General features: G+C 41.7%; 1 protein-coding gene across 8 annotated transcripts in view; it reads left to right on the top strand.

Annotated features, from left to right (window-relative positions):
• LOC110522300 (RAC-alpha serine/threonine-protein kinase) overlaps positions 1-27,152 on the top strand; it is a 68,096-nt gene that overhangs the window by 35,315 nt on the left and 5,629 nt on the right. For 5 of the 8 annotated variants that reach the window (XM_021600588.2, XM_021600585.2, XM_021600587.2 and 2 more), the window contains 2 exons: positions 6,584-6,764; positions 26,862-26,990. In XM_021600588.2, the coding sequence (XP_021456263.1) occupies positions 6,719-6,764; positions 26,862-26,990 (175 nt within the window). In that variant the 5' untranslated portion in view covers positions 6,584-6,718. Of the gene's footprint in view, positions 1-141; positions 267-6,583; positions 6,765-26,861; positions 26,991-27,152 lie in introns of all 8 variants that reach the window. The other 3 variants (XM_021600584.2, XM_036975886.1, XM_036975887.1) reach the window with 2 other exon arrangements.

Consider the following 27,152-nt stretch of genomic DNA (forward strand, 5'->3'; position numbering starts at 1 on the left):
AAAAACAAAACAACCTCTCCTCAATTGGGGCAGAGCAAAATGATAACTAACTTCGGAAGTAACTACTGAAGAAATTATTAAAGCAATATCTAAAAGTAAACAAGTCCCCAGGCACTGATGGCTTCCCTTTTTTATTTTTAGAATGGTTCAAAGCCTTCAGAGAACAACTAACACCTTAAGGCCTATTTTTAACTGGACTTTGCGGGAGGGTTTTCCACCATCTTGGAGAGAAGCCATCATATCTGTAATCCCAAAAGAGGGTAAAGGTAAGAAGGAATGCAGTTCCTTTAGACCAATTTGCAATTCTTAACACGGTTTATTAACTATATTCATCAATAATAGCCAAAAGAATGGAAGACGTAATCCCAGAATTGATTGATGGGGATCAAACTGCTTTCATACAAAACAGGCAGACACTTTTTTTTTTTTTTTAATGGGATACACACAAGGCAATTCTTGTGGCATATCTTGGTTAAACTATCCCCAGTTCAATGGAATTGCAACCCTCTGCATGCACAGTGCACTCATCCATCACATATACAGCTGATTCTCAAGATTTTGCCCACTTAGACGTTATTGAGCCCACACTACTACACTGTCCGATCCAAGGACTACATGCTTTCTGGTAAGTTTTGATAACAATACTGGGTGGGGTGAATATATATATTTTAGGACATTTGTCTTCACTATTAAATAGTAGCCTACTGCAAAGTGTGTTTAAATTATTTCTAACTTGTTAACAATTTCTGCTAGCTAGTTTTTGCTAACATGTGGGTTTTAGCTTGCTTGAGCTAGCTGAGTGTTAATTCACCTGTTTCCATACATGATTAATTTTAAAACATTTATCTTACAAAGGAGTTAGATTAAATTGCTTAACTATGTATCTGTACATGGAATTGTATTTTTTCCCCTAATCTTTACAGGAAAATACCACAGGCACTATCTGATGTATGGAGACATTTCACTGCAGCTAATGTAAAAGGAAAAGCTGTGTACATTTGCAAATACTGTGCCAAATCATATGTGAAGAATGCAACAAAGATGCAGAATCGTCTGGCTAAGTGCATTAAGTTACCTCAGCGCTCACAACAAGCAACCTCTGACAAAAGACCCCCTACTTCTATTTGAGGTGAAAATGATGAATCAGACACCTTATTGGTAGCAACAGCTCATGGTCCTCCTGGAATCAGTTTTTTTTTACTCAATGGAAGAACGTAATCAGAGAAATGCTAATGAATGTTTTGCTCAAGCTGTGAATGCAACTGGTTCACCTCTGCTCACAGGCGATGTGTATTGGAAGAGATTTCTGAATGTTCTTCGCCCAGCATACACTCCTCCAACCAGACATGCTTTATCTACTCATTTGTAATTAACTACATCGCCACCCCTCAACCAGGGATACACAACCCTCTGATACACAACCCAACCAAGCCGAACTGCTTAACACAGCGCGCATCAAACCTGCTTGCAGATAAGGAGAAGAAATCCATACTGCCCTGCCCACTTCACGGTTGCTCCAACGCTGTGTTAAGAAGCAGTGCGGCTTGGTTGGGTTGTGTATCGGAGGACGCATGACTCTCAACCTTCGTCTCTCCCGAGCCCGTACGGGAGTTGTAGCGATGAGACAAGATAGTAGCTACTAACAATTGGATACCACGAAATTGGGGAGAAAGGGGTAAAAAATATATTTTTTAAAGAGGATCCTCCTGGATGTATTTTGGGAGAGAGTAGTAAGCAGTCAAACTCCTGAAACCAATAGCAGTAACCATTACATGGATTGAGGGAGACAATGCCATCCTATCCGATATTCACTCTGCTTGCAGATGTAAGAGAATAAATCCATACTGCCCTGCCCACTTCACGGTTGCTCCAAGTAGAGGAAACTGCAGTTCTGAAATGCATCAAAAATCATGAAGACTTCTGCCTGAAGCCCATGCACCCCGCAGTGTACATGTTGGACCCCAAGTATGCTGGTAAGAGCATCCTGTCTGGTGCAGAGATCAACAATTCCTATGGTGTCATCACTACCGTGTCTCGCCACCTTGGCCTGGATGAGGGAAAGTTTCTTGGCAGTCTGGCGAAGTACACTTCCAAGCAAGGGCTTTGGGATGGAGATGCAATATGGCAGTCGTGCCAACATATCTCATCAGCCACCTGGTGGAAGTGACTTTGTGGATGGATCTGAGGCTCTTTCCCCAGTTGCCTCATCCTCCAAATCCCACCAACATCAGCTGCCTCAGAGCGCAACTGGTCCTTGTTTGGGAACACACACCAAAGCATGCAACAGGCTGACCTACACATTTTTGGGTTTTTGAGCCTGAAAACAAGCCATCCTCAAGGTTGGAAAGTGATAGTGAAGATGAGTCCTAAGTCTGATGTTCAAGAGCTGGACATTGAGGTCCAGGGAGGAGACATGGAAGCCTGAGAGGCAGACAACCAAAGCTTTAGTCTTGAAACTATAGTTTTACAGATGTATGTTGATGATTTTGGGTGATGCGATGGATCATTGGACATTATTCAATATTCCCTTTTGTTGTTCAGTGAAATCATGTGATGAGTCAACTCTCTAAATTAAAGTTCTATTCGTAACTAAATTGTTTCATTTCTATTGGAAGGATTTAATAATTTGCAATTGTCTACTTATGATAAGGTGAAAGGTTTATGATTCTGTCTCCATATGCTATGGTAAATGTATCAATGCACAAAACATTACATTTAAATTGTATTAATATTAATTTGCATATATTTCTGTTAATTCCCATGGAAAGTTTCCACAACTGAATATTCCCCAAAATGTGCAACCCTACCTCGAGCACCTCAAATTAATCCAAGTATTCACTAACGCATACAACTTGGAGTAAAAAACAACAACCTCTTTACTTGGTTATTCAATCCTCAAAGAAATATTCTAAACTATATTAAAAAGAAATGGGAGGAGGAACTTGACATTGAAATAACTGATGAAACATGATAGAACATATTAGAGACTCAACAAAGCTCCACCAACTCCAGGTCATGGAGAGCATTCTGTTGGAAGAATGTTATTTCTTCATAACACCTAAACTGAACTCAAAACAGGCTAGCTCCCTACACCGTTGTTGGAGAGAATGTGGGCTATCAAGGGTGGATCACTCATATCTTTTGGTCCTGCTCTGCAATCAAAACTTACTGGGGAGAAATAAGATCGAACATTGGAAAAATAATGGGATTTGACAGAACAAACATGAATTTCTTTGTACTTGGGTGACATACCTGAACTTACGCAATGGAGAAAAGTACCCCTTGAAGGTTCTACTGGCAGCCAGTAAAAAGGCTTTCACTAGGAAATGGCTACAAAAATGATGTGTGCTATAACTGCCAGATCCTTTTTGTTCTTTTACTTGTACTTTCTCTGTTCCGCAATAAAAACAAACTTTTGTGTACACACACACACACGCCTCTTCAAATTAGTGGATTTGGCTATTTCAGCCACAGTTTTGGGAAGGCCTTTTCCTGTTTCAGCATGACAATGCCCTTGTGCACAAAGCGAGGTCCATACAGAAATGCTTTGATGCGATTGGTGTGGAAGAACTTGACTGGCTTGCACAGAGCCTAGACCTCAAACCCATCGAACACCTTTGAGATGAATTGGAACGCCGACTGCGAGCCAGGCCTAATCGCCCAACATCAGTGCCCGACCTCACTAATTCTCTTGTGGCTGAATGGACAAGTCCCCGCAGCAATGTTCCAACATCTAGTGGAAAGTATTCCCAGAAGAGTAGAGGCTGTTAAAGCAGGAAAGGGGGGGGGGGCAACTCTATATTAATGCCCATACTTTTGGAATGAGATGTTCACCTAGCAGGTGTCCACAAACTTATTGGTCATGTAGAGTATTTTGCATCCCTCGTTTACTCCATGTTTTTCATTTATTTTGGCAGTTACCTGTATCTGGCAGCTCGTTATTTACTCAAACAAATAATCTGGTGGGCTATGGTCGACAAAGGAGCATGCATGTTTAAAAATGTCCAGTCTTTGTGTTGGCCTTCTAAGCAGTTCACTGTTGGAACCTGTTCTTTTTACTCCAGGCGAAAAGATACTTGATAGGTAGATCAAAAAAATTAAGGTGCGAAGTAAAGACTGTTAGTAGCTGCTAGATGGAGTGTGCAATGTAGTGCAGTGGGGAGGGAACTTGGAAGTCATTGGATGACATCTCTGTCTCAGGAACCACATGTTATTTATTATCTGCAAAGATGTGCAGAAAATGTACATCTGGAATGTATTAGGGCTGGGAATTGCCAGAGACCTCACAATATGATATTATCACCATACTTAGGTGTCAATACGATATGTATGGCATTTCTCATATTGCGGTTTGATGTTCCAAACATATTCCTCACCATGTCTGCTGCAGATGAGAGAGCCATGTGTTTTTTTTTTTTTTTGTATCAGTCACGGAAATAAGTGCAGAAAACATTGTCTCCTTATTTAAAGATGTACTATGTATGAATCGCTCTGCCATTTCCAGGTTACTAAAATTCAACTAGTTTGACAGAACAAGCACGTATAGTGTAGAGAATCATTGTACCATCTAAACCACTGTGAAATGTTTATTTTCAGCTGTTTGAAGCTGGTGTAAAAAACTAAGTAAAATACGCAAAACTTAAGCAGGGGAATTATGGAAATGGCACACACAGAACAGATCTACCTCTTAGACTTGCTTTCAATGATAATGACAGCTCTATAACTCACATTTCATTGTCAATTTGGTTGGTCGCACAAAGTTACACTCCCGTTCAAAAGTTTGGGGTCACTTTGAAATTTTCCATGAAGACATGCATGAAATGAGTTGCAAAATTAATAGGAAATATAGTCGAGACATTGACAAGGTTATAAATAATAATTGTGTCCTTCAAACTTTGCTTTCGTCAAAGAATCCTCCATCTGCAGCCATTACAGCCTTGCAGATCTTTTGGCATTCTAGTTGTCAATTTGTTAAGAGATTTCACCCCATGCTTCTTGAAGCACCTCCCAAAAGTTATATTGGCTTGATTGGCACTTCTTACGTACCATACAGTCAAGCTGCTCCCACAACAGCTCAATAGGGTTGAGAGCCGGTGACTGTGCTGGCCACTGCATTATAGGGGCGGCAGGGTAGCCTAGTGGTTAGAGCGTTGGACTAGTAACCGGAAGGTTGCAAGTTCAAACCCCCGAGCTGACAAGGTACAAATCTGTCGTTCTGCAGTTAAGGCCGTCATTGAAAATAAGAATTTGTTCTTAACTGACTTGCCTGGTTAAATAAAGGTAAAATAAAAATAGACAGAATAACAGATGACTGACTACTTCTTCCCTAAATAGTTATTGCATAGTTTGGAGCTTTGGGTCATTGTTCCTGTTGGAAGATATTGGCTCCAATTAAGCGCTGTCCACTAGGTATGGCGTTGCAAAATGGAGTGATAGCCTTCCTCCTTCAAGATCCCGTTTACCCTGTACAAATCTCCCAGTTTACCACCCCCAGACCATCACATTGCTTCCACCATGCTTGACAGATGGTGTCCTTGAATTTCCTTGATTTTTTTTTCAAAAACTAGGATATGTTTGACAAATAATATCCCGATTTTAATGTAACTGTATTGATACCCCCATCACTAGAATGCACTTGGCATATGCTGTGCTAGACAGCACCTGCTGTCTGAAGACAATGCAGTATCAGAATATGAACCCGCATTACCCTCTCTATAATGCAGATCTTCTGTCAGTGCATTCAATAAGCTCTTTTCATGCCTTTTCATTTCACCCCGATAAACAGTGGTGCAATTTTATTTTAATATCATTGGGTTGCAGTCCGGGGCAGGATTTCCAGAAACAAAGGCACAAATCGAGCCCCTCAATGCTTGCTAACGGATATTTTTACAATTATATGAAAACTTATTTTTTTGCACTAATATGAATCATGGTATTGTGATCATAGTGTAGTTACAGTACAATAGTATAATTATTAGGCCTACCAAAATAAAGCTGAAATTTCACTCATACACCTGGGGCTATCAGGTTAACTACCTGACCTAACCTGGGAACCATCTTGATTATAATTCCATTACGTGATACATGTTGCATTGCACAAAATATATATCCAGGGGATGATAATGAAGCAATATTTCCAGTGTTGAGATATATGGAGGGATAAGTGGGGTTAGCCATAACAAAGTAGAATGATTTGACAGCTGCTAAAGGATCTGCATAGTTCTATGTCCCTGTGCTTTCAGTTACAGTAAGGGTCTTGTACTAACAAATACCAGAGGATGCTACAAGACAGAAATAGGAACATGTAACATTTCATTTGCCGTTTATGTGTAGTAAAACTGTAATTATATTAACCATGTTAACATTTTGTTAACGGTGATTTTGTAAGTGCTTTGTATAGTAAGTAACTTGGTGTTTTTGCGCAATAAGCACTGATTGCCATTTTGTAATTCTTGTTTCTTTGTCTCTAAATGTTGCTCTCACTCTACCTTAATATTTGCAGCACTTAAGAATGTGTAATTTGCTGGATTTGAACTAGGATGCATTTCTTCCTTGTCCGTCTGTCTTTTAACCTCCCCAATAGGTAAACAGTGCTGGCTGAAACCTTCCCCAGCACTAGACCGCTCCTGATTTGAGTGAAGGGGACGAGAGTGACGCCTCCTTCTGTGGGACCACCTCAGCGGACAGAACCCCTCCCCCCATTTTTCCACGGGCCACCATGGGTGAAGTAGTCATTGTGAAGGAGGGATGGCTTCACAAACGAGGTAATACCTATACCCTCGATCTCACCACCCTCTTACCTATAAGGCTTTGGAAATCACACACAATCTAACATATATGTTGCCTCTGTCCTGCTATGAAATAAGTGTAGATTTTGTTGCTTTTTCTGGTTATGTTTGCATGCTTTTCAATTAGCCAACCTGTTGTCTCTTGAGATAAAAGGGCATGTAAAGTCGTCCCTGCGTCACACGTTTCTGAGATTGCTTCCTGTTTCAGCTCCATCGATAACCAGGTCTACAATGCAAGTGATGCAGTGTTTACTGTCTATAAGAATGTTTATGGCCCCTATGAATGTTTATGGTCCATAAAAATGTGGTTCCTGACACCTAAGGCCTGTGAATACATCCTCATAACAAACCTGTTAGTGTACACACTAGTAGAGGTTATATCAGGGCATTTGTAAAAGCTGATGAGAAATGTTTTATGTGTAAAACATTTGCCAATTTCTGGGGGGAGGCACATCCATTTAACTTTAAAGCTGTGTTTTTCAACCTTTCTCTTGTTTTGGATTAGTCTTTGTGCAGATTGAACTCTGGGTCTGCTGTGACCCAGGCCATTCCATGTGCATATTTTCCGGTCCCGTCTGGAATTGGTGTGTTCCACTCGCACCTGCTTCACCTTTGACCCTTTCCGTGTTCTATAAACAAAGAAATAGACACCCCCCCCACTCTATTAACTAACTGTTGCCAGCATACGCTAGGGCTGGGCGATATGGCCAAAATATTATCACGGTATTTAAAATAAATTGGATGGTTGGTTCCAATTTTTTTTTCTTTTTTTAAATAATAGTTGTACATTTTTGCTTTGAGTAGTAAATGATCCCAGGGTGGCAACACATCCATTCTCAGTGATGTTAGTAAGTCTTTCTCCATTCTGATTGTTTTATACGGTTCAATTCAACTTCAAACAAGACACATTTCAGCACTTCCTGCACTCAATTGCGGTGGTGGAAAGAGTACCCAACTGTCATACTTGAATAAAAGTTAAGATACGTTAATTGAAAATTACTCAAGCAAAAGTTAGTAACCCAGTAAAATACTACTTGAGTAGAAGTATTTGGTTTTAAATATACTTAAGTATCAAAAGTAAATGTAATTGATAAAATGTACTTAAGTATCAAAGGTAGAAGTAATTTCAAATTCTGGCCATCTGTAAAATGTATTTACAGATGGCCAGGGGCACACTCTAACAATTTACAAACAAAGCATTTGTGTTTAGTGAGTCCTCCAGATCAGAGGCAGTAGATGACCAGGGATGTTCTTTTGATAAGTGCGTGAATTGGATCATTTTCCTGTCCTGTTAAGCATTCAAAATGTAACTAGTACATTTGGGTGTCAGGGAAAATGCATGGAGTAAAAAGTACAGTATTTTCTTTAGGAATGTAATGAAGTAAAAGTAATCCAAATTAAAGTACAGATACCCCCCCCCAAATTTTTTTTTTAAGTAGTACTTCAAAGTATTTTTACTTAAGTACTTTACACCACTGCTCAATTGAGAATTTCCATACTGCTGCGTAGGGCTGCATGATATGGACAAATCATCTAGGACTTATTTTTAACCAAATGTTGCAATTGCGTGCGATTTGACTTGCTAATTAGAGCAAAACTGTTGGAATCATGAAAATGGAATGACTAGTCTAATTCTATAGTTAGAATGTAATTGAGATGACAATGAATTAAAATGCCAGGGAGGAGTTATTGTGACAGGGTAGGAGCTAAAGTGTTTCCTAGGGGACCCTATAAGCTTTGGTTGGCTACATTGCATGTTTTCTCTTAGCTACTTCATGTATCTAACATATTCTTGCTTTGCATATTCCTCTTTGATTTAGAAGATACTGTTGCACAAACAACAAGCTGATTTTAGGTCTACGCCATCACTGGTATTATCAGGTTGTATTAGCTAGCTGCGTTTGCTCTAACTCAGTACATTTATTAGCTAGCTAGCTATTAGCATCTCACAAGATTTAGGGCAACTTGCTAAGAAAAGTAATACTAGCTGTTTGCTGATGTAAGAAACATGAACTAATAATGTCATTTGTAGAACGCTAGTGGATTTATATTAAGACGCAAAGTGAAAACGGCATCGTTGTCATCAACATTGTTGCATGTTCTGCATTGACCATGCAGACTGAATGCAAGTGTCTCGTGGTGAAGGAACGTCAAATGCACTCCTTGAGTGACAGGGGGCGTGGCTAGGTCTGTGTGGCACGGAGAGAGATGACTCAAGTAGCTAAGTAAACTATAAAAATTGACATTTACAAATGGCGTATCACATTCAACAAACCAAACATTCAAATACCGGTACAGAAGGTAAAGTAAAAACCCAAACCAGTCCCTGCATCAATACCGGTATATCATAACATATGGTGTACGCCGTTAAGCCTCAACATAGCTTTAGCCACAGGGACGACCAGATTGCAACAATGAAAAACGTTTCGGTTTTCACACATGAAATCTTCTATGATAGCCTATACTGGATATAATATAATATATTTTACGGACTCTCCAATATGGTATTTTCTAGCAAATGGTGTTATTGGGTTGTGTACAACACCCAACTCAACCAGAGGCCAACTTTCTGGAAAAGCCAGGTGGCGCAATGGAGCAGGGATTAGGGTGTGGCTGAGGATGGCAGCAGCAAGACTCCTACTACACAAACTGTGGAAGCTGGACCGTCGGAGTTTGCAAGGCCATTGGGTTTTTACTGGAGAGTCCTACCCCCTCCCTCCCTCCCTCCAGCCTTGGCCAGTCAGACAGTCGGACAGTGTAGCGCTGTGGCTAGGAGTTTGGGGGTCATCCCAGTTCAGCTATGCAGACAGACCCCACCCAGAATGGCTCTGGGCCCTGATCAAAAGGAAGGCAGCCAGCGCTGGATTTGCGCCGCTTAATGTGGCGGGGAGCCTGTTTTGTCCACAAGGGATTTGGAGATGTTTTCTCTCTTGATGTGACCATGGTGACATCACCCACAGGAAACTATGAAGGCTGCAGTGGTTCTGTCAGGCATTTTCTGCTCAGGGTGTATTTTGCCCACCTGTCACTCAAACATCCTACAACAAATTTAGTTTAGCAGCGTTTCCCCTAGGAGTTTTTTTCAACAGTGGTGGCAAAGGAAGCGTAGGGGGAGGGATAGTGGGTGTGTCCAATAGCATGGCCTCCAACTGAAAGTTTAGTGGCCCTCTTGGCCGCAGAGACTAAATGTAGCTGTTTTAAAGCGAATTACTTGCAACTCTACTAGGCCTGACCCATTTTAGTCGATTTGGTGAATTGTTTGGTCGATAGGCTGTTGGTCGATCGAGATTTCTTTAGTCGAGCAGTAGCAATAAAAATAATAATCATGGTGTACAAGACACCTGTCCGATTCTTGCATGTCTGAGTGTACTGATTAGAGCTTGACCGATTAATCGGAATGGCCGATTTTAATTAGGGACGATTTCAAGTTTTCATAACAATCGGAAATCGGTATTTATGAGCGCCGATTTAAAAAATAAAAATAAAATAAAAACTTTTAAATTTTTTAATACCTTTATTTAACTAGGCAAGTCAGTTAAGAACACATTCATATTTTCAATGACGGCCTAGGAACGGTGGGTTAACTGCCTCGATCAGGGGCAGAACGACAGATTTTCACTGTCAGCTCGGGGATCCAATCTTGCAACCTTACAGTTAACTAGACCAACGCAATAACGTTCTGCTTCTCTCTCGTTGCACTCCACAAGGAGACTGCCTGTTACGGGAATGCAGTAAGCCAAGGTAAGTTGCTAGCTAGCATTAAACTTATCTTATAAAAAAACAATCATAATCACTAGTTAACTACACATGGTTGATATTACTAGATATTATCTAGCGTGTCCTACGTTGCATATAATCTGACTGAGCATACAAGTATCTGACTGAGCGGTTGTAGGCAGAAGCAGGCGTGTAAACATTCATTCAAACAACACTTTAGTGCGTTTTGCCAGCAGCTCTTCGTTGTGCGTCAAGCATTGTGCTGTTTATGATTTCAAGCCTATCAACATTATTTAAATCAAATTGAACATGTTTCATTATTTACTTGAGGCTAAATTGATTTTATTGATGTATTATATTAAGTTAAAATAAGTGCCCATTCAGTATTGTTGTAATTGTCATTATTACAAATAAGTTAAAAAAATCGGACGGTATCGGTATTCTGCTTTTTTGGTCCTCCAATAATCTGTATCGGCGTTGAAAAATCATAATCGGTCGACCTCTAGTACTGATCCATGGGGATGGCACAGTACATCAGACATTTGCTATTTAAATTGTATGTGGTTATATTATGTAAGAACAATGTTGCATCACAAATAAAAATATATATTTTGCTTCCCCCTACCCTAGTGAAGTTAAGGTCACAGTTATGATAACTTAGGACACTGAAGAGGCCTTTCTACTGACTCTGAAAAACACCAAAAATATGCCCAGGGTCCCTGCTCATCTGCGAAAACATGCCTTAGGCATGCTGCAAGAAGGCATGACGACTGCAGATGTGGCCAGGGCAATAAATTGCAATGTCTGTACTGTGAGACGCCTAAGCGCTACAGGGTGACAGGACGGACAGCTGATTGTCCTCGCAGTGGCAGACCACGTGTAACAACACCTGCACAGGATCTGAACATCACACCTGCGGGACAGGTACAGGATGGCAATAAAACTGCCCGAATGCACAATCTCTCCCTCCAGTGCTCAGACTGTCCACGAGAGGCTGGACTGAGGGCTTGTAGGCCTGTTGTAATACAGGTCCTCACCAGACATCACCGGCAACAACGTCACCTATGGGCACAAACCCACCGTAGCTGGACCAGACAGGACTGGCAAAATGTGCTCTTCACTGACTAGTCACGGTTTTGTCTCACCGGTGGGTGATGGTCTGATTCGTGTTAATCGTCGAAGGAATGAGTGGGATCGATTTGGAGGTGGAGGGTCCGTCATGGTCTGGGGCAGTGTCACAGCACCATTGGACTGAGTTTGTTATAATTGCCTGCAATCTCAACGCTGTGTGTTACAGGGAAGACATCCTCATGTGGTACCCTTCCTGCAGGCTCATGCTGACATGACCCTCCAGCATGACAATGCCACCAGCCATACTGCTAATTCTGTGTGATTTCCTGCAAGACAGCAATGTCAGTGTTCTACCGTGTCCAGCGAAGAGTCCGGATCTCAATCCCATTGAGCACGTCTGGGACCTGTTGGATCGGAGGTTGAGAGCTAGGGCCATTCCCCCCAGAAATGTCCGGGAACTTGCAGGTGCCTTGGTGGAAGAGTGGGGTAACATCTCACAGCAATAACTGGCAAATCTGGTGCAGTCCATGAGGAGGAGATGCACTGCAGTACTTAATGCAGCTGGTGGCCAAATACTGTTTCTTTTGATTTTGACCCCCCCACCCCCCGCCCTACCTTTGTTCAGGGACACATTATTCCATTTTTGTTAGTCACATGTCTGTGGAACTTGTTCAGTTTGTCTGTTAAATTTTATGTTCATGTTCATACAAATTTACACGTTAAGTTTGCTGAAAATAAACACAGTTGACAGTGAGAGGATGTTTCTTTTGTTGCTGAGTTTAGTTGATTTGATTAAAACACATAGGATGTGTCTATATTGAGAAAAGTGACCAATCGATTGGTCGAAAGAAAATACTATTCGAGAGAAAAAAAAATTGTTGTAGGGCACAGCCTTAATTCTACACATTTTGGCATGAGGTGGAGAGAAAGTTGTACAGTTTTAAAGCTATACTGTACAAAAATAGAAACTCAACAAGATTTTATTTAGTTACAGTTCATAAAACGTATGTGCGCACTTTTTTTTTTTCTCAAAATAATGCCGTGGAATTCTAAGCAAAACTTGTCTGTTAAAATAAACTAGTGTAGCCCACAGTCATATGACATAGCCATATCCGGGCCTAACATATGGACCACTCAAAGTATGCTATTCTGTTCTTCTGAAATAGACTACATTTTCTTCATATCATGCTTCTTTAGAACTGTCTAAAATAAATAATGGATTTATTGTGATGGTGTAGGCTATATTACATGGATTTATTATACTTTTTAAAATGTAGATATTCCAAAGGTCTGCATCATTGGCTTGTAGGCTATGTGTGGAAGCCACGAGATGCTAATTAACTGTCGATTACTGTGAGATCAGCAGTTATTTTCTTGACAATCACCGGCTGACAATTTCATGACAGCCACAGCCCTAGGCGTGAATCAGAAAACCAATCAGTATCTGCTGTGGCCACCATTTGCCCCATGCAGCATAACACCTCCATCGCATAGAGCTAATCAGGCTGTTGATTATGGAATGTTGTCCCACTCCTCTTCAATGGCTGTGCAAAGTTGCTAGATATTAACGGGAACTGGAACATGCTGTCGTGCATGCCGGTCCCAAGCATCCCAAACATGCTCAATGGGTGACATGTCTGAGTATGCAGGCCATGGAAGAACTGGTACATTTTCAGCTTCCAGGAATTGTGTACAGATCCTTGTGACATGGGGCTATGCATTATCATGCTGAAACATGATTTGGATGAATGGCACAACAATGGGCCTCAGGAACTTGTCACTGTATATGTCTGCATTCAAATTGTCATTGATAAAATGCAATTGTGTTTGTTGTCTGTAGCTTATGCCTGCCCATACCATAACCCCACCGCCACCATGGGGCACTGTTCACAACGTTGACATCAGCAAACTGCTCTCCCACACGGTGCCATACACGTTTTCAGCGGTTGCGAGGCTGGTTGGACGTACTGCTGAATTCTCTAAAATGGCGGTTTATGGTAGAGAAATTCTGGCAACAGATATGGTGGACATACCTGCAGTCAGCATGCCAATTGCACTCTCCCTGAACTTGAGGCATCTGTGGCATTGTGTTGTGACAAAACGGTACATTTTATAGTGCTCTTTTGTTGTCCCCAGCACAAGCTGCACCTTTGTAATGATCATGTTTAATCAGCTTTTTGATGTGCCACACCTGTCAGGTGGCTGGATTATCCTGGAAAAGTAGAAATGTTCAAAAACAGGAATGTAAAAAAAAATATAATAATAATAATTGTGCAACAAATGAGAGATTAGCTTTGCATATTGGGATATTTTATTTCATCTCCTGAAACATGGGACTAACACCTTATATTTTTGCTAAGTGTAGTTTCCTGCAATTCTACATATTTTGCCATGGCTTATGCAGTGTTCTTATGTGACTCAAACAGTGACTCAAACATTATAGCAAAATCAATGGGTGGCCCATGAAATTTTGAATTTTATTCTGGCTACTTTTTTAAATTTTGGTTGTTAGTTCTCAAAGATGATCTTATAATTGGATAGCTACATTATCTTTTCTATATACTTTATCTGGTTTTAGTCGTTTTCAGTTTACACTGAATCTTTTCCCATCTCTTGAATATATATTAATTATACAGTACCAGTCAAATGTTTGGACACCTACTCATTCCAGGGTTTTTCTTTATTTGTACTATTTTCTACATTGTACAATAGTGAAGAAATCACAACTATGAAATAACACATGGAATCATGTAGTAACACTTGGCATTCTCTCAACCAGCTTCATGAGTTAGTCACCTGGAATGCATTTCAATTAACAGGTGTGCCTTAAGTGAATTTGTGGGATTTCTTTCCTTCTTGTATTTGAACCAATCAGTTGTGTGGTGACATGGTAGGGTTGGAATACAGACGTTATCACTATTTGGTAAAAGACCAAGTCCATATTATTGCAAGAACGGCTCAAATAAGCAAAGAGAAACATTACTTTAAGACATGAAGGTCGGTAAATCCGGAACATTTCAACAACTTTGACAGTTTCTTCAAGTGCAGTTGAAAACCATCAAGCACTATGATGTAACCGGCTCTCATGAAGACCGCTACAGGAAAGGAAGACCCAGAGGTACCTCTAATGAACTTATCCTCTGCAGTAGTTAACTGCAGCTCAAATAAATACTTCCGAGTTCAAGTTAGATACATCAACTGTTTAGAGGAGACTGCGTGAATCAGGCTTCCATGGTAGAATTGCTGCAAAGAAACCACTACTAAAGGACACCAATAAGAAGACCTGTTTGGGCCAAGAAACGCAAGCAATGGACATTATACCGGTGGAAATCTGTCCTTTTGGTCTGTGTCCAAATTTGAGATTTTTGGTTCCAACTGCCGTGTCTTTGAGACTCAGAGTAGGTGAACGGACCTCCACATCTGTGATGGTGTCGGGGGTGCTTTGCTGGTGACACTGTCTGATTTTATTTAGAATTCAGGGCACACTTAACCAGCATGGTTACCACATCATTCTGCAGTGATACACCATCACATCTGGTTTGGGCTTAGTCCCACTAATTTGTTTTTCAACAGTACAATGACCCAACACACCTCCAGGCTGTGTAAGGGCTATTTGACAGGGAAGGAGAGTGATTGAGTGCTGCATAAGATGACCTGGCTTCCACAATCCCCTGACCTCAACCCAATTGAGATGGTTTGGGATGAGTTGGACCACGGAGTGAAGAAAAAGCAGCCAACAAGACCTCAGCATATGTGGGAACTCCTTCGACTGTTGGAAAAACATTCCAGGTGAAGCTGGTTGAGAGAACGGCAAGAGTGCAAAGCTGTCAAGGCAAATATTTTGATTTTACCCTTTTTTTTTGGTTACTACATGTGTTATTTCATAGTTTGTCTTTACTATCATACAACGTAGAAAATAGTAAAAATAAAGAAAAACCCTTGAATGAGTAGCTGTGTCCAAACTTTTGACTCTTACTGGATAATTTTTGGGGGACTGGTGCCCACGTCTTAGCAGCGGCAGCCTGGCGCTGCAAAATCAATATAGGGGAAACACTGAGGGTTATGCTCGTTAAAGCACTGAATGGCAGCCACCTAATTTAAACAGGCCAAGCATACCAGTCATGTCTCATCTGTATGGTTGACAACATGCTGAGCTGATTTGTATGTGCTGAAAATGAGGTGTATACATTTTGCCTGAATGACATGATTTTATGTCAAGTATCTTGGGTCCATTAAATAGGGCTGTATTTTAGTGTGAGGCGATTTAAGTACACAAGATTAACTGGATGGTATTCAAAGGTGTTCTCTTATGGGATTGGTTCCATCACAGCAGACAGAGCGTGGACTTTCCCACTATTCCAGGGATAATCAAAGCCACGGATGGCTGCTTGGATGACCTCCCTGTGATTCTTTTCACGTTGAAACACGGCAGGGGCCTGAGCCAAGGAGTTAGTCACCCACTGGAAAAGCCTACTCTGAGGGAAAAACATCTGGATTCCCTGGAACGCATCCACCCTTCCCTTTTAGCCAATCTCTCAACATGGCTAGGAGTCCTCCGATTCCAATCAAATGAGTCATACAAGATGAAGGAGAAACAAGATGGTTTGGATGTGACTCAAATCACCACTGGAAAGACATTCTTATATCCCAGCTTCAGCCTAAATTCTGTTTTAGTATCCTGGCAGCTGGTTTGTCCCTGACATGGGACTAACCTCACGGCTAGTCAAAGTAGCCACACCCATGTTGCAGGCAGCAGACCACACCCTTTAGCCTGCAGCTGTGTGGCTTGCGATGGTGTGCCACTCTTGCCTGATCAAAGCATTCCATTTGTGAATGTTGCAGAGATGGATACACCAGGATCTGTCTGTAGAGATTGGCAGTTAGTTGGGGGAGGGTGGCCATGGTTGTCAGCCAGGCCATCCAGTACCTTCCTTACCAAAAACCTCAGACCCAGTGTGGTTGAACACACTGTGGAGTGAGTTGAGGAATCTTGAGGAGTGGTTGTAAGGCTGAGACATACTTGTGGTGTTGGCTCCTCTCAACACTTACATGTGGATGAGAAATGTGTGCTGAGTTAGTGCTGTACGTGTACATTTGATTACTGTGCCACCTTGTGTTAACAAGGCCTAGCATAAGGCTCATAGATGCTTGCAAATTGGACCACTGACCAGAAGACTACTGGACCACTGTTGCCTGTGCTTGTGTTTGAATGAAAAAGGCCAGAGACAGCTGACATCTGACTGCTGTTTTGACCCACTTGTCTTAGTCTAGACAGGAAGTGTGCGGGTCTACTCACAAGCAATTTTCATGCAATACTATTTTCAGAGTGATATTAACAAAGTGTAAGCACACTATGCATACATAGATGATTGATTGCTTTGCCAATAAAGGGACTTGTTTAATTTGCTGCTTTTGTAGCTATCTACATGCATACAACGCTGTAGTTTACACGTGTTCGACTCCTCTTTTAGAAGAGACTACCTAAGACAACCAGACGGGCGGGAGGAGGAAGTGGATTCTTATTATAAGCCACACACAGTTCCTTTTGAAACCACATCCTCCTCCTAACCCAGGCTGCAATGGCATCTCTTATCTGCCCTGTCACTGTACCACCGGGGCTTAGCCACTGGCTTCCTGCCTGCTTGGGTAGCTATAAATGATTTATTCATTATTAGTTTTAACCTCGATTGTTTACTGGGTCTCTCTCCTTTAACCTCGAATGCATTGATCTGCCACTAGGGTGGAGGCAGATGTATGTAGTGTTGCAAAGGTAGAGTATATTACTGCTAACTGTAATTTTTATCACGACATTTAGTGGCCTTTTGGGTACTTCAGATAATCACGTCTATCTCTGGCCCTCTGTGGCCTTATCACATGTAAAATAAATATATAAAATTATCAAATAAGATTTTAAAAATAGAATGACAAAGCTGTAAAACATTATCCTAAATATAAACCATCAACTTAGTGAATAGCATTGCTGTTTAATATGAGGGTTTCAGCATGAAATGCACTTGGTTTAAAAAAAAAATGTCATTGTAAATGCTTTGGTGCCAAACTGGTGGCAGTTGTGGAAAAAGTAAATGGTTGGAAGAGTTAATTGAAAATAATGCTATTGTTGATTCGATGCTTTTTACATTTTTCTCCTGAATCATCATATGTAAACAAATGAATACATGTTTATAAAGGTTCAAATATAAATTACCAGTTAATTACCGAAAGTTCTGGTAATTTTGGTAAATTACCTGAAGTTTAGGCCTAGGTGTTTGTGAGTCTAGACTGGAACCATACAACAATTAATATATAGAGATGGATTGTCTTTATAGACAGGTTGGTTGTTATTAAGCAAATAAAATGACACGTGCGCAAATGTAGCAAAACAGACTGGGATGGCTTGAATGTCTCTCATATCCATCGCTACAGTTGTTGGTTAGCTAGCGAATTTTAGCCATATTATCATCGATATGACATCAGTCAAAAAGATACGAGCTGAAATAAGCCACCTACTATTCCCCACATGGCAGCAGCATGTTATTGATGCTAGCTGTTCAGAAACACAACACACGGACTTCTGCCCCCAGTGATGCCAATTTAGCGATTTTGTTGCTAGATTTGGCAACTTTTCAGACTACCCTGGCAACTTTTTGAACTTTTAGCAACTTTTGAAAAGTGACTCATGCTAACATGCACGCATTTTCCCTTTTAAATGACAAACTTTTTTCTGTCAGTCACAACAGGTGCCTGGCTGCAAAAATGCATTATGAGTGAAGTTAGCAGCAGGAGCTCAGCTCGTGCACAGGCAGCAGCAGGCTAGCAGCAATTCCAGCAAATTGCAAATCATTGTTGGCTGACTGCAGGAGCAGTAGCACCGGTTCGACGAGCCAAACCCAATGAATATAGTTGGTAACGAATGTTTGACCTTGAACAGAACTTACAACATCAATCAACAAGTTTCAATCAAAATTGTACAGCCAGAAGTACAGAAAAGAGTGGGAGTCTGTACCTGAACAAAAGTCAAATCATATTTTTGCAGAGATGTCATTGCGTAAAAACGTAAACTGTGCCATCAACGTCATTTAGCAACTTTTAGCAACAAATCAACCTGCCTCTAGCAACTTAGCCTGAAAAATTTGTTGTCAACACTGTCTGCCCCATAGAAGCGTGGGCATCATATTCGTGATATTGTCAGCTAACCACTCTATAAGGCAACAGCTTGTTAATTAGCTCACTCTTTGCCCTAGGAGCATCATGTGCACCTGCAGCTGTGTGAAACCATCCATGTCCATTCCACACGCATCATTTTATAAAATTAAATTGGCTCGTGTACAGTATATTCGTTTAGTATTTTATCACACGCGTACCGCATAAAGAGCCTTTTAGAGTGGAAACTGTCAGACAACGCGAGAGTTGCTGCTACAGCATCTCAAGTAGCAAATGCATAGGCAACAGAAGGCAGGCTTCATCAGCGCGAGGCAGTATTGCATTTTAAAAACATGCTTAAAGTTTTACTACAAATGAGGCATGTCTTACCTTGTTTCAAAGTAGCCTAGCCAAAATCAGACCGTATCCGTAGAGGCAAATATTTTATATAAACTGTATTTCATTGTCCAGTAGCACAATCTTAGTCATATTAGCCACCCATGCGAGTTGTAGCATATTAGATCTCCCTCCTTTCGATATTCAAGTATTTCACATTAAACTGTTAGCATGTGCGGGGAGCTTTAGGGGACTGTGTTTTACTACTAATTGCATTATGCTGCGAACACCGACAGCGTCGTTGTATTTTGGTACACCAGAATTCCATTAATTTCAAATGAAACACTGCGTTTGCGTTGCAGAGGCATTTGCAGTGCGTTCGGTGTGGTGCATACTTTGGATTTCTCGAATGTATGCGTCAAACTGTATGTGTAGATTGCTTGACAGAAATTGTTGTAGAAAGTGAATGTTGAACTTTTGTTGCATACATATTCAGATTATGATGTGTACTATTTTGCGCAAAATGCTGTCTGTGTGTTCGAAGCGTTATGGAACGAACATGCATGCGTAGCCTACTGTCTTGTGCGCATTGCTGCTCTTATGTAAATACATAATAGTTTGTCAGCATTTTAAGCAACAGTTTCTGATCTGTTGCATCACTCATCCCCCTCACAACTGTCTGTGTTTGGATTAGGTTATTTCTTTCTCGACAAGCTGACCAGTAGAATAGATAGTTAGTGATTTTGCTGTTCGTTGGTTGTTTTGTTTGCTGAGGAAAAGTACATGTAGACAGTAATTCTAACGTCCTTCAAAGTGCGCATCAGAATTCGGTAAGAAGGACTGCACATCGTTGCATCCTGGATTTGCATGTTCTGTTAATATGAATTACCATGATCTAAATGTGACTTCTTAAATTCTTAGCACCGTGGGTGGACACTCCAATCAGGTTATGCCCCCAATGCATATGGGTCCAGTACATTTTAAATGCTGCTGGTCAAATGTCCGGCACCACATTTCACTAGCTGGGAGACTGACGCATACACTCTGCTGCTTTATTCTAGTGGCCTTTTGGGGTACTTCAGATTATCATAAATGTATGTAATTATCTCTGGCCCTCTGTGTGGCCTTATCTAACCGTGATCTTAGACCCTTATAGTGCCATCTGTGCAAAGCATATTTCTGAGATATTGAGCATCAACATTTTCACATCTCAGAACTATATTATTTTTTCATAACCCATTAAGGTCCACCTTTTTAAAGGTACCTAAAGTGCAGAGTATCAAAATCCTCACTGTCGCTCCCTTTTTTTAAATGTTTTCTTTTTTCTTTTTTTCACTGGTGCAATCACAGAGAACCTTATACCTCTGAAATGTCAATCTGGGTTCAGCCTTAATGTTCTCTGACACTTCTGAATTAGACATGTTCTGTTTTTAAGAAGACTAGGCTATTTGAATACATACATAAATTATAGAATAACTCTTAACAAGACAGTCGGAACACATCAAATACATTAGGAAATGTATTATGATAATCAGATGAATTACTGTCATTACCGAACAATTATTTTCTGACTTAATTTTATTTTTTGCTTGCATGCCATTATTGCTGGCAAGACTAGTCTAGACCATACATGGAGGGAGATGGCAAAGATATGCTGATTGGTCCATCTGTATTTGTTCAGGCTTGTGATTGGATTACAGATAAACCCATTTGAACTTGGCACTAAAAGGTTCTAACTTTCCAGTACATTTTTTTTCACAAATTTACTTTTCAAATAAACTAAGTTCACAGACATGAAGAACCATCTAAAGATCAGTTATGTGACTAACTCATTTTTGACAATGTTCAGTACCTTAGTACAAAGGTCTCAACATGTAAAATATATATTAAATAATCAAATAAGATGACATATGTAAAACATAATCCTAAATATAAACCAACTCAGTGAATCACATTCAAATAAAATGTTATTTGTTGCATGCTTAGTCTCCACCTGTTCACAAACAGTGAAATGCTTACGTGTCCTTTTCCAACTATGCAGAGTTAAAGATAAAAGGGGGCCATACTCATCACCCTCTGTAGCACCTTGCGGTGAATAACAATAAGTAAAAATATAACATTATTATATACAAGGAGTACCAGTACCGAGTCGATGTGCAGGGGTACAAGTTCATTTGAGGTAGTAGCTATGTACATTTGGTAGGGGGTAACGTGACTAGGCAACAGGGTAGATAAGACCGTAGCAGCAGCGTGTGTGTGTGTGTGTGTGTGAGGGTGTCAGTATAAGTCTGTGTGCACATTCTCAGTGCAAAAGTTTGTTTAAAAAAAGGTCAATGCATGTAGTTTGGTTAGCCATTTTGATTTGCTAATTAGCAGCCTTGTTTATCAGTCTTTTCTAGCTTGGGGGTAGAAGCTGTTCAGGGTCCTGTTGGTTCCAGACTTGGTGCACTAGTACCGCTTGCCGTGCGGTAGCAGAGCAAACGGACTGTGGCTGGCGTCTGACCATTTTTTGGGGCCTTCCTCTGAAACCACCACGTGCATACTGATGCCTTACACACACTCAAACTCCCCACATACGCTGCTGCTACTGTCTTATCTAACCTGTTTTCTAGTCACTTACCTACAGTAGACCTCCCGAGTGGCACAGTGGTCTAAGGCACTGCATCGCAGTTGCATCGCAGAGATCCTGGTTCGAGTCCAGGCCTTGACGCAGTCGGCCGCGACCGGGAGACCCATGGGGCGGCGCACAATTGGCCTAGCGTTGTCCGGGTTAGTGGGGGGTTTGGCCGGCAGGGATGTCCTTGTTTCATCGCGCTCTAGCGACTCCTGTGGCGGTCCAGGCGCATGCACGTTGACATGGTCGCCAAGTGTACGGTGTTTCCTCTGACACATTGGTGTGGCTAGCTTCCGGGTTAAGTGGCCGTTGTCAAGAAGCAGTGCGGCTTGGTTGGGTTGTGTTCCGGAGGATTCATGGCTCATGGTTCATGGTTGCAGCGATGGGACAAGACTAACTACCAATTGGATACCACGAAATTGGGTGGGAAAAAGGGGTAGTAAAAGTTTAAAAAATGCATTCGGAAAGTACTCAGACCCCTTTTTCAATATTTTGTTACAGCCTTAACCAGAAAATTGATTAAATTATTTCCCCCCCCCCCCCCCCCCCCCCCCCCACATCAATCTACACAGAATACCCCATGATTACAAAGCAAAAACAGATTTGTAGAAATTTTTGCAAATGTATTAGAAAATAAAAAGTATTCAGACCCTTAGTACTTTGTTGAAGCACGTTTGGCTACGATTACAGCCTGGTCTTCTTGGATATGACGCTACAAACTTGGCACACCTGTATTTGGGGAGTTTCTCACATTATTCTCTGCAGATCCTCTCAAGCTCTGTCAGGTTAGATGGGGAGTGTCGCTGCACAGCTATTTTCAGGTCTTTCCAGAAATGCTTGGTAAGGTTCAAGTCCAGGCTCTGGCTGGGCCACGCAAGGATATTGAGACTTGTCCCTAAGCCACTCCTGCCTTGTCTTGGCTGTGTGCTTAGAATTGTTGTCCTGTTGGAAGGTGAACCTTCACCCCAGTCTGTGGTCCTGAGCGTTCTGGAGCAGGTTTTCATCAAGGATCTCGCTCTACTTTGCTCCGTTCAGCTTTCCCTCGATCCTGACTAGTCTCCCAGTCCCTGCTGCTGAAAAACATGATGTTGCTACCACCATGCTTCACTGTAGGGATGATTCCACGTTTCTTCCAGACATGACGCTTGGCATTCAGGCCAAAGAGTTCAACCTTGGTTTCATCTGACCAGAGAATCTTGTTTCTCATGGTCAGTCCTTTTAGGTGCCTTTTTGGCAAACTCCAAGCGGGCTGTCATGTACCTTTTGCTGAGGAGTGGCTTCCGTCTGGCCGCTACCATAAAGGCCTGATTGGTGGAGTGCTGCAGAGATGGTTGTCCTTCTGGAAGGTTCTCCCATCTCCACAGAAGAACTCTGGAGCTCTGTCTGAGTGACCATCTGGGTTCTTGTTCACCTCCCTGACCAAGGCCCTTCTCCCCCGATTGCTCTGTTTGTCCCGGGCGGCCAGTTCTAGGAAGAGTCTCTTGGGGGGGAGGTGGTTCCAAACTTCTTCCATTTAAGAATGATGGATGCCGCTGTGTTCTTGGACCTTCATTGCTGCAGATATTTTCTTTGTACCCTTCCCCAAATTCGACCTCATGGCTTGGTTTTTGACATCAATTTTTATTGGTCACATATACATGATTAGCAGACGCTAATGCGAGTGTAGTGAAATGCTTGTGCTTCTAGTTCCGACCGTGCAGTAATATCTAACAGGTAATCTAACAATTTCACAACAACTACCTTATACACAGAAGTGTAAAGGAATGAATATGTACATATAAATCTATGGATGAGCGATGGCCGAACGGCATAGGCACGATGCAGTAGGTAGTATAGAGTACATTATACATATGAGATGAGTAATGTAGGGTATAGTGGCATTGTTTAAAGTGACAAGTGATACTTTTATTACATCCAATTTTTTATTATTAGTGGGTAGAGATTTGAGTCAGTATGTTGGCAGAAGCCACTCAATGTTAGTGATGGCTGTTTACCAGTCTGATGTCCTTGAGATAGAAGCTGTTTTTAATCTCTCGGTCCCAGCTTTGATGCACCTGTACTGACCTCGCCTTCTAGATGATAGCGGGGTGAACAGGCAGTGGCTCGGGTGGTTGTTGTTGATCTTTTTGGCCTTCCTGTGACATCGGGTGGTGTAGGTGTCCTGGAGGGCAGGTAGTTTGCCCCCGGTGATGTGTTGTGCAGACCTCACTACCCTCTGGACAGCCCTACAGTTGCGGTTGAAGAGGCGCTGTTGCGCCTTCTTCACCATGATGTCTGTGTGGGTGGACCAATTCAGTTTGTCCATGATGTGTACGCCTAGGAACTTTAACCTTCCTCCTTCTCCACTACTGTCCCATCAATGTGGATAGAGGGGTGCTCCCTCTGCTGTTTCCTGAAGTTCACGATCATCTCCTTTTGTTTTGTTGACGTTGAGTGTGAGGTTATTTTCCTGACACCACACTCCTAGGGCCCTCACCTCCTCCCTGTAGGCTGTCTCGTCGTTGTTGGTAATCAAGCCTACCACTGTAGTGTTGTCTGCAAACTTGATGATTGAGTTGGAGGTGTGCATGGCCATGCAGTCATGGGTGAACAGGGAGTACAGGAGAGGGCTGAGAACACATCCTTGTGAGGCCCCAGTGTTGAGGATCAGCGGGGTGGAGATGTTTCCTACCCTCACCACCTGGGGCAGCCCGTCAGAAAGTCCAGGACCCAGTTGCACAGGGCTGGGTCGAGACCCAGGGTCTCGAGCTTAATGACGAGTTTGGAGGGTACTATGGTGTTAAATGCTGAGCTGTAATTGATGAACAGCATTCTTACATAGGTATTCCTCTTGTCCAGATGGGTTAGGGAAGTGTGTAGTTTGATTGCGTCGCCTGTGGATCTATTGGGGCGGTAAGCAAATTGGAGTGGGTCTAGGATGTAAGGTAGGGTGGAAGTGATACGATCCTTGACTAGTCTCTCAAAGCACTTCATGATGACTGAAGTGAGTGCTACGGGGCGATAGTCGTTTAGCTCAGTTACCTTAGCTTTCTTGGGAACAGGAACAATGGTGGCCATCTTGAAGCATGTGGGAACAGCAGACTAGGATAGGGATTGATTGAATACGTCCGTAATCACACCAGCCAGCTGGTCTGCGCATGCTCTGAGGACGCGGCCAGGGATGCCGTCTGGGCCGGCAGCCTTGCGAGGGTTAACACGTTTAAATGTTTTACACACGTTGGCTACGGTGAAGGAGAGCCTGCAGGTTTTGGTAGCGGGCTGTGGCACTGTAATGTCCTCAAAGAGGGCGTTTAGTTTGTCTGGGAGCAAGACATCAGTGTCTGCGACGGGGCCCGTTTTATTTTTGTAGTCCGTGATTGTCTGTAGACCCTGCCACATACGTCTCGTGTTTGAGCCGTTGAATTGCGACTCCACTTTGTCTCTATACTGACGCTTAGCTTGTTTGATTGCCTTGTGGAGGGAATAGCTACACTGTATTTGGTCATGTTTCAGGTCGCCTTGCTATGATTAGAAGCAGTGGCTCGCTCTTTCAGTTTTGCATGAATGCTGCCATCAATCCACTGTTTCTGGTTGGGGAAGGTCCCACAGTACTTTCAACTGTGGGACTTTATATAGATTGGTGTGTGCCTTTCCAAATCATGTCCCATCAATTTAATGTACCACAGGTGGACTCAAGTTGTAGAAAGTAACATCTCAAGGATCAATGCAAACGGGATGCACCTGAGCTCAATTTAGTCACATAGCAAAGGGTCTGAATACTAAAGGTATTTCTGTTTTTATATTTTATCAACATTCTAAAGACCTGTTCACTTTGTCATTATGGGGTATTGTGTGTAGATTAAGGAAAAACATTTATTTAATAAATTCTAGATTGGCTATAATGTAACAAAGTGGAAAGTTTAAGGTCTAAATACTTTCCGAAATCATTGTATATTTATAAAGCTACCTCATTTACCTCACAGTGCTGCACATCGATTCGGGTACAAATACTCCCTGTATATAGCCTGTATATAGCCATGCTATTTTTCTCATTAGTTATACCTCGTTATTTTTTTATTTTTTTCACTGTTGGAAAAGGACCCGTAAGTAATCTTTTCACTGTTAGTCTGTAGCCTGTTGTTTATGAAGCATGTGACAAATACAATTTCATCTGTGTGGGGGGGGGGAGATTTTTGCATGAAATAGCCTTTTTTGTTCACACTTAATTTACTTTAAATGTTTTGTCACAAATGTTGAAAAAAGTAAATTTGAAAGTAATGCCATTGTTGATTTAGATGCTTTTTTCAATTAGGCTTTTCTCTTGATACCTATGGACAATATTGACAAGGAGATACAAAAAAAATAATTCTATATACGACTACAATTAGAAAGAAAAAAAGTTTTAAATTACCAAGTTGCCATAAATTACTGCAAGTTTAACCCTAGGCCTATGTGTTTGCAAAGATATGGGTTTCAGATGAGTGTCATTGGTAAATGAGTCTGGACAGGCACCATGCAACAACACTTAATAGGTATGGATTGTCTTATATAAGGTAACAGTTTGTTCCTTAGGTCACTTTGCCCTAGGAGCATCACACACTCATCTGCTTTAGTCTCTAGGCATGAAGTGTGCGTGTGAAATGAAACTGTTTTTCAAAGATTCCAATCATCTTATCACCCTTATTGAGCATTAACAGATGAGTCAGCAGCACTGACACTACACTTGATTAGGGTGTCGTTTTTCTCTAAATGTGCTGTTAGTGTGTCACTTCCTGTTTTCTAGAATATGGTTGTTGATTACCAGAAGTACCCGTAGTCGCGGTTATAAAAATAAATGAAAAACATATCGGAGACCCTGTTTACTAGCTGCCTGTCTTAAAGGTACAGTACAGGAAGGCAGTACAACAGATACACGCAGTGCAAAGAGGAGATACAAAAAATAGAAATGGCCTTTGAGGGGAAGTTCTGTTTTCGTCGAAACCACAAGGACAAATGCCTCAGAAGTTTGCGGTCAACCAAACTCGGTCTTTCTCTCACACACTTGTCCAACATGCTATCATTACTAGCTCCCCCTAGGGTTAGCGATAGCTCAGTGCTCTTATGGCTCTTCAGACTGGGTTAGGATTTCACTGACAGGTTGAGTAGTCTCCTTTCTGATGTAATACATGCAATTGGCTGAAGGATATCTGTTAAATGGTTCTCTCGCTTCCTCTCAGGAGAGTACATAAAGACCTGGAGGCCCAGGTATTTCTTGCTGAAGAGAGACGGTACGTTCATCGGGTACAAGGAGCGACCGCAAGACGTTGACCAACTGGAGACGCCACTCAATAACTTCTCAGTAGCACGTAAGGCAACCCTCTGACACTCTCCTCCCCCTAATCACAATATTTAACAGTACATCTCCACTCAGGTCCTGAAGTACCTCAGAGGTTGCACATTTTTGTTCTTGCTCTGCACTACATTCTATGCATCCCTGATGGTTCACCACATGACATATCTCGCTCTCG

Source organism: Oncorhynchus mykiss, chromosome 4 (genome assembly GCF_013265735.2).
Source record: "Oncorhynchus mykiss isolate Arlee chromosome 4, USDA_OmykA_1.1, whole genome shotgun sequence".
In the NCBI taxonomy this organism is placed as follows: domain Eukaryota; kingdom Metazoa; phylum Chordata; class Actinopteri; order Salmoniformes; family Salmonidae; genus Oncorhynchus; species Oncorhynchus mykiss.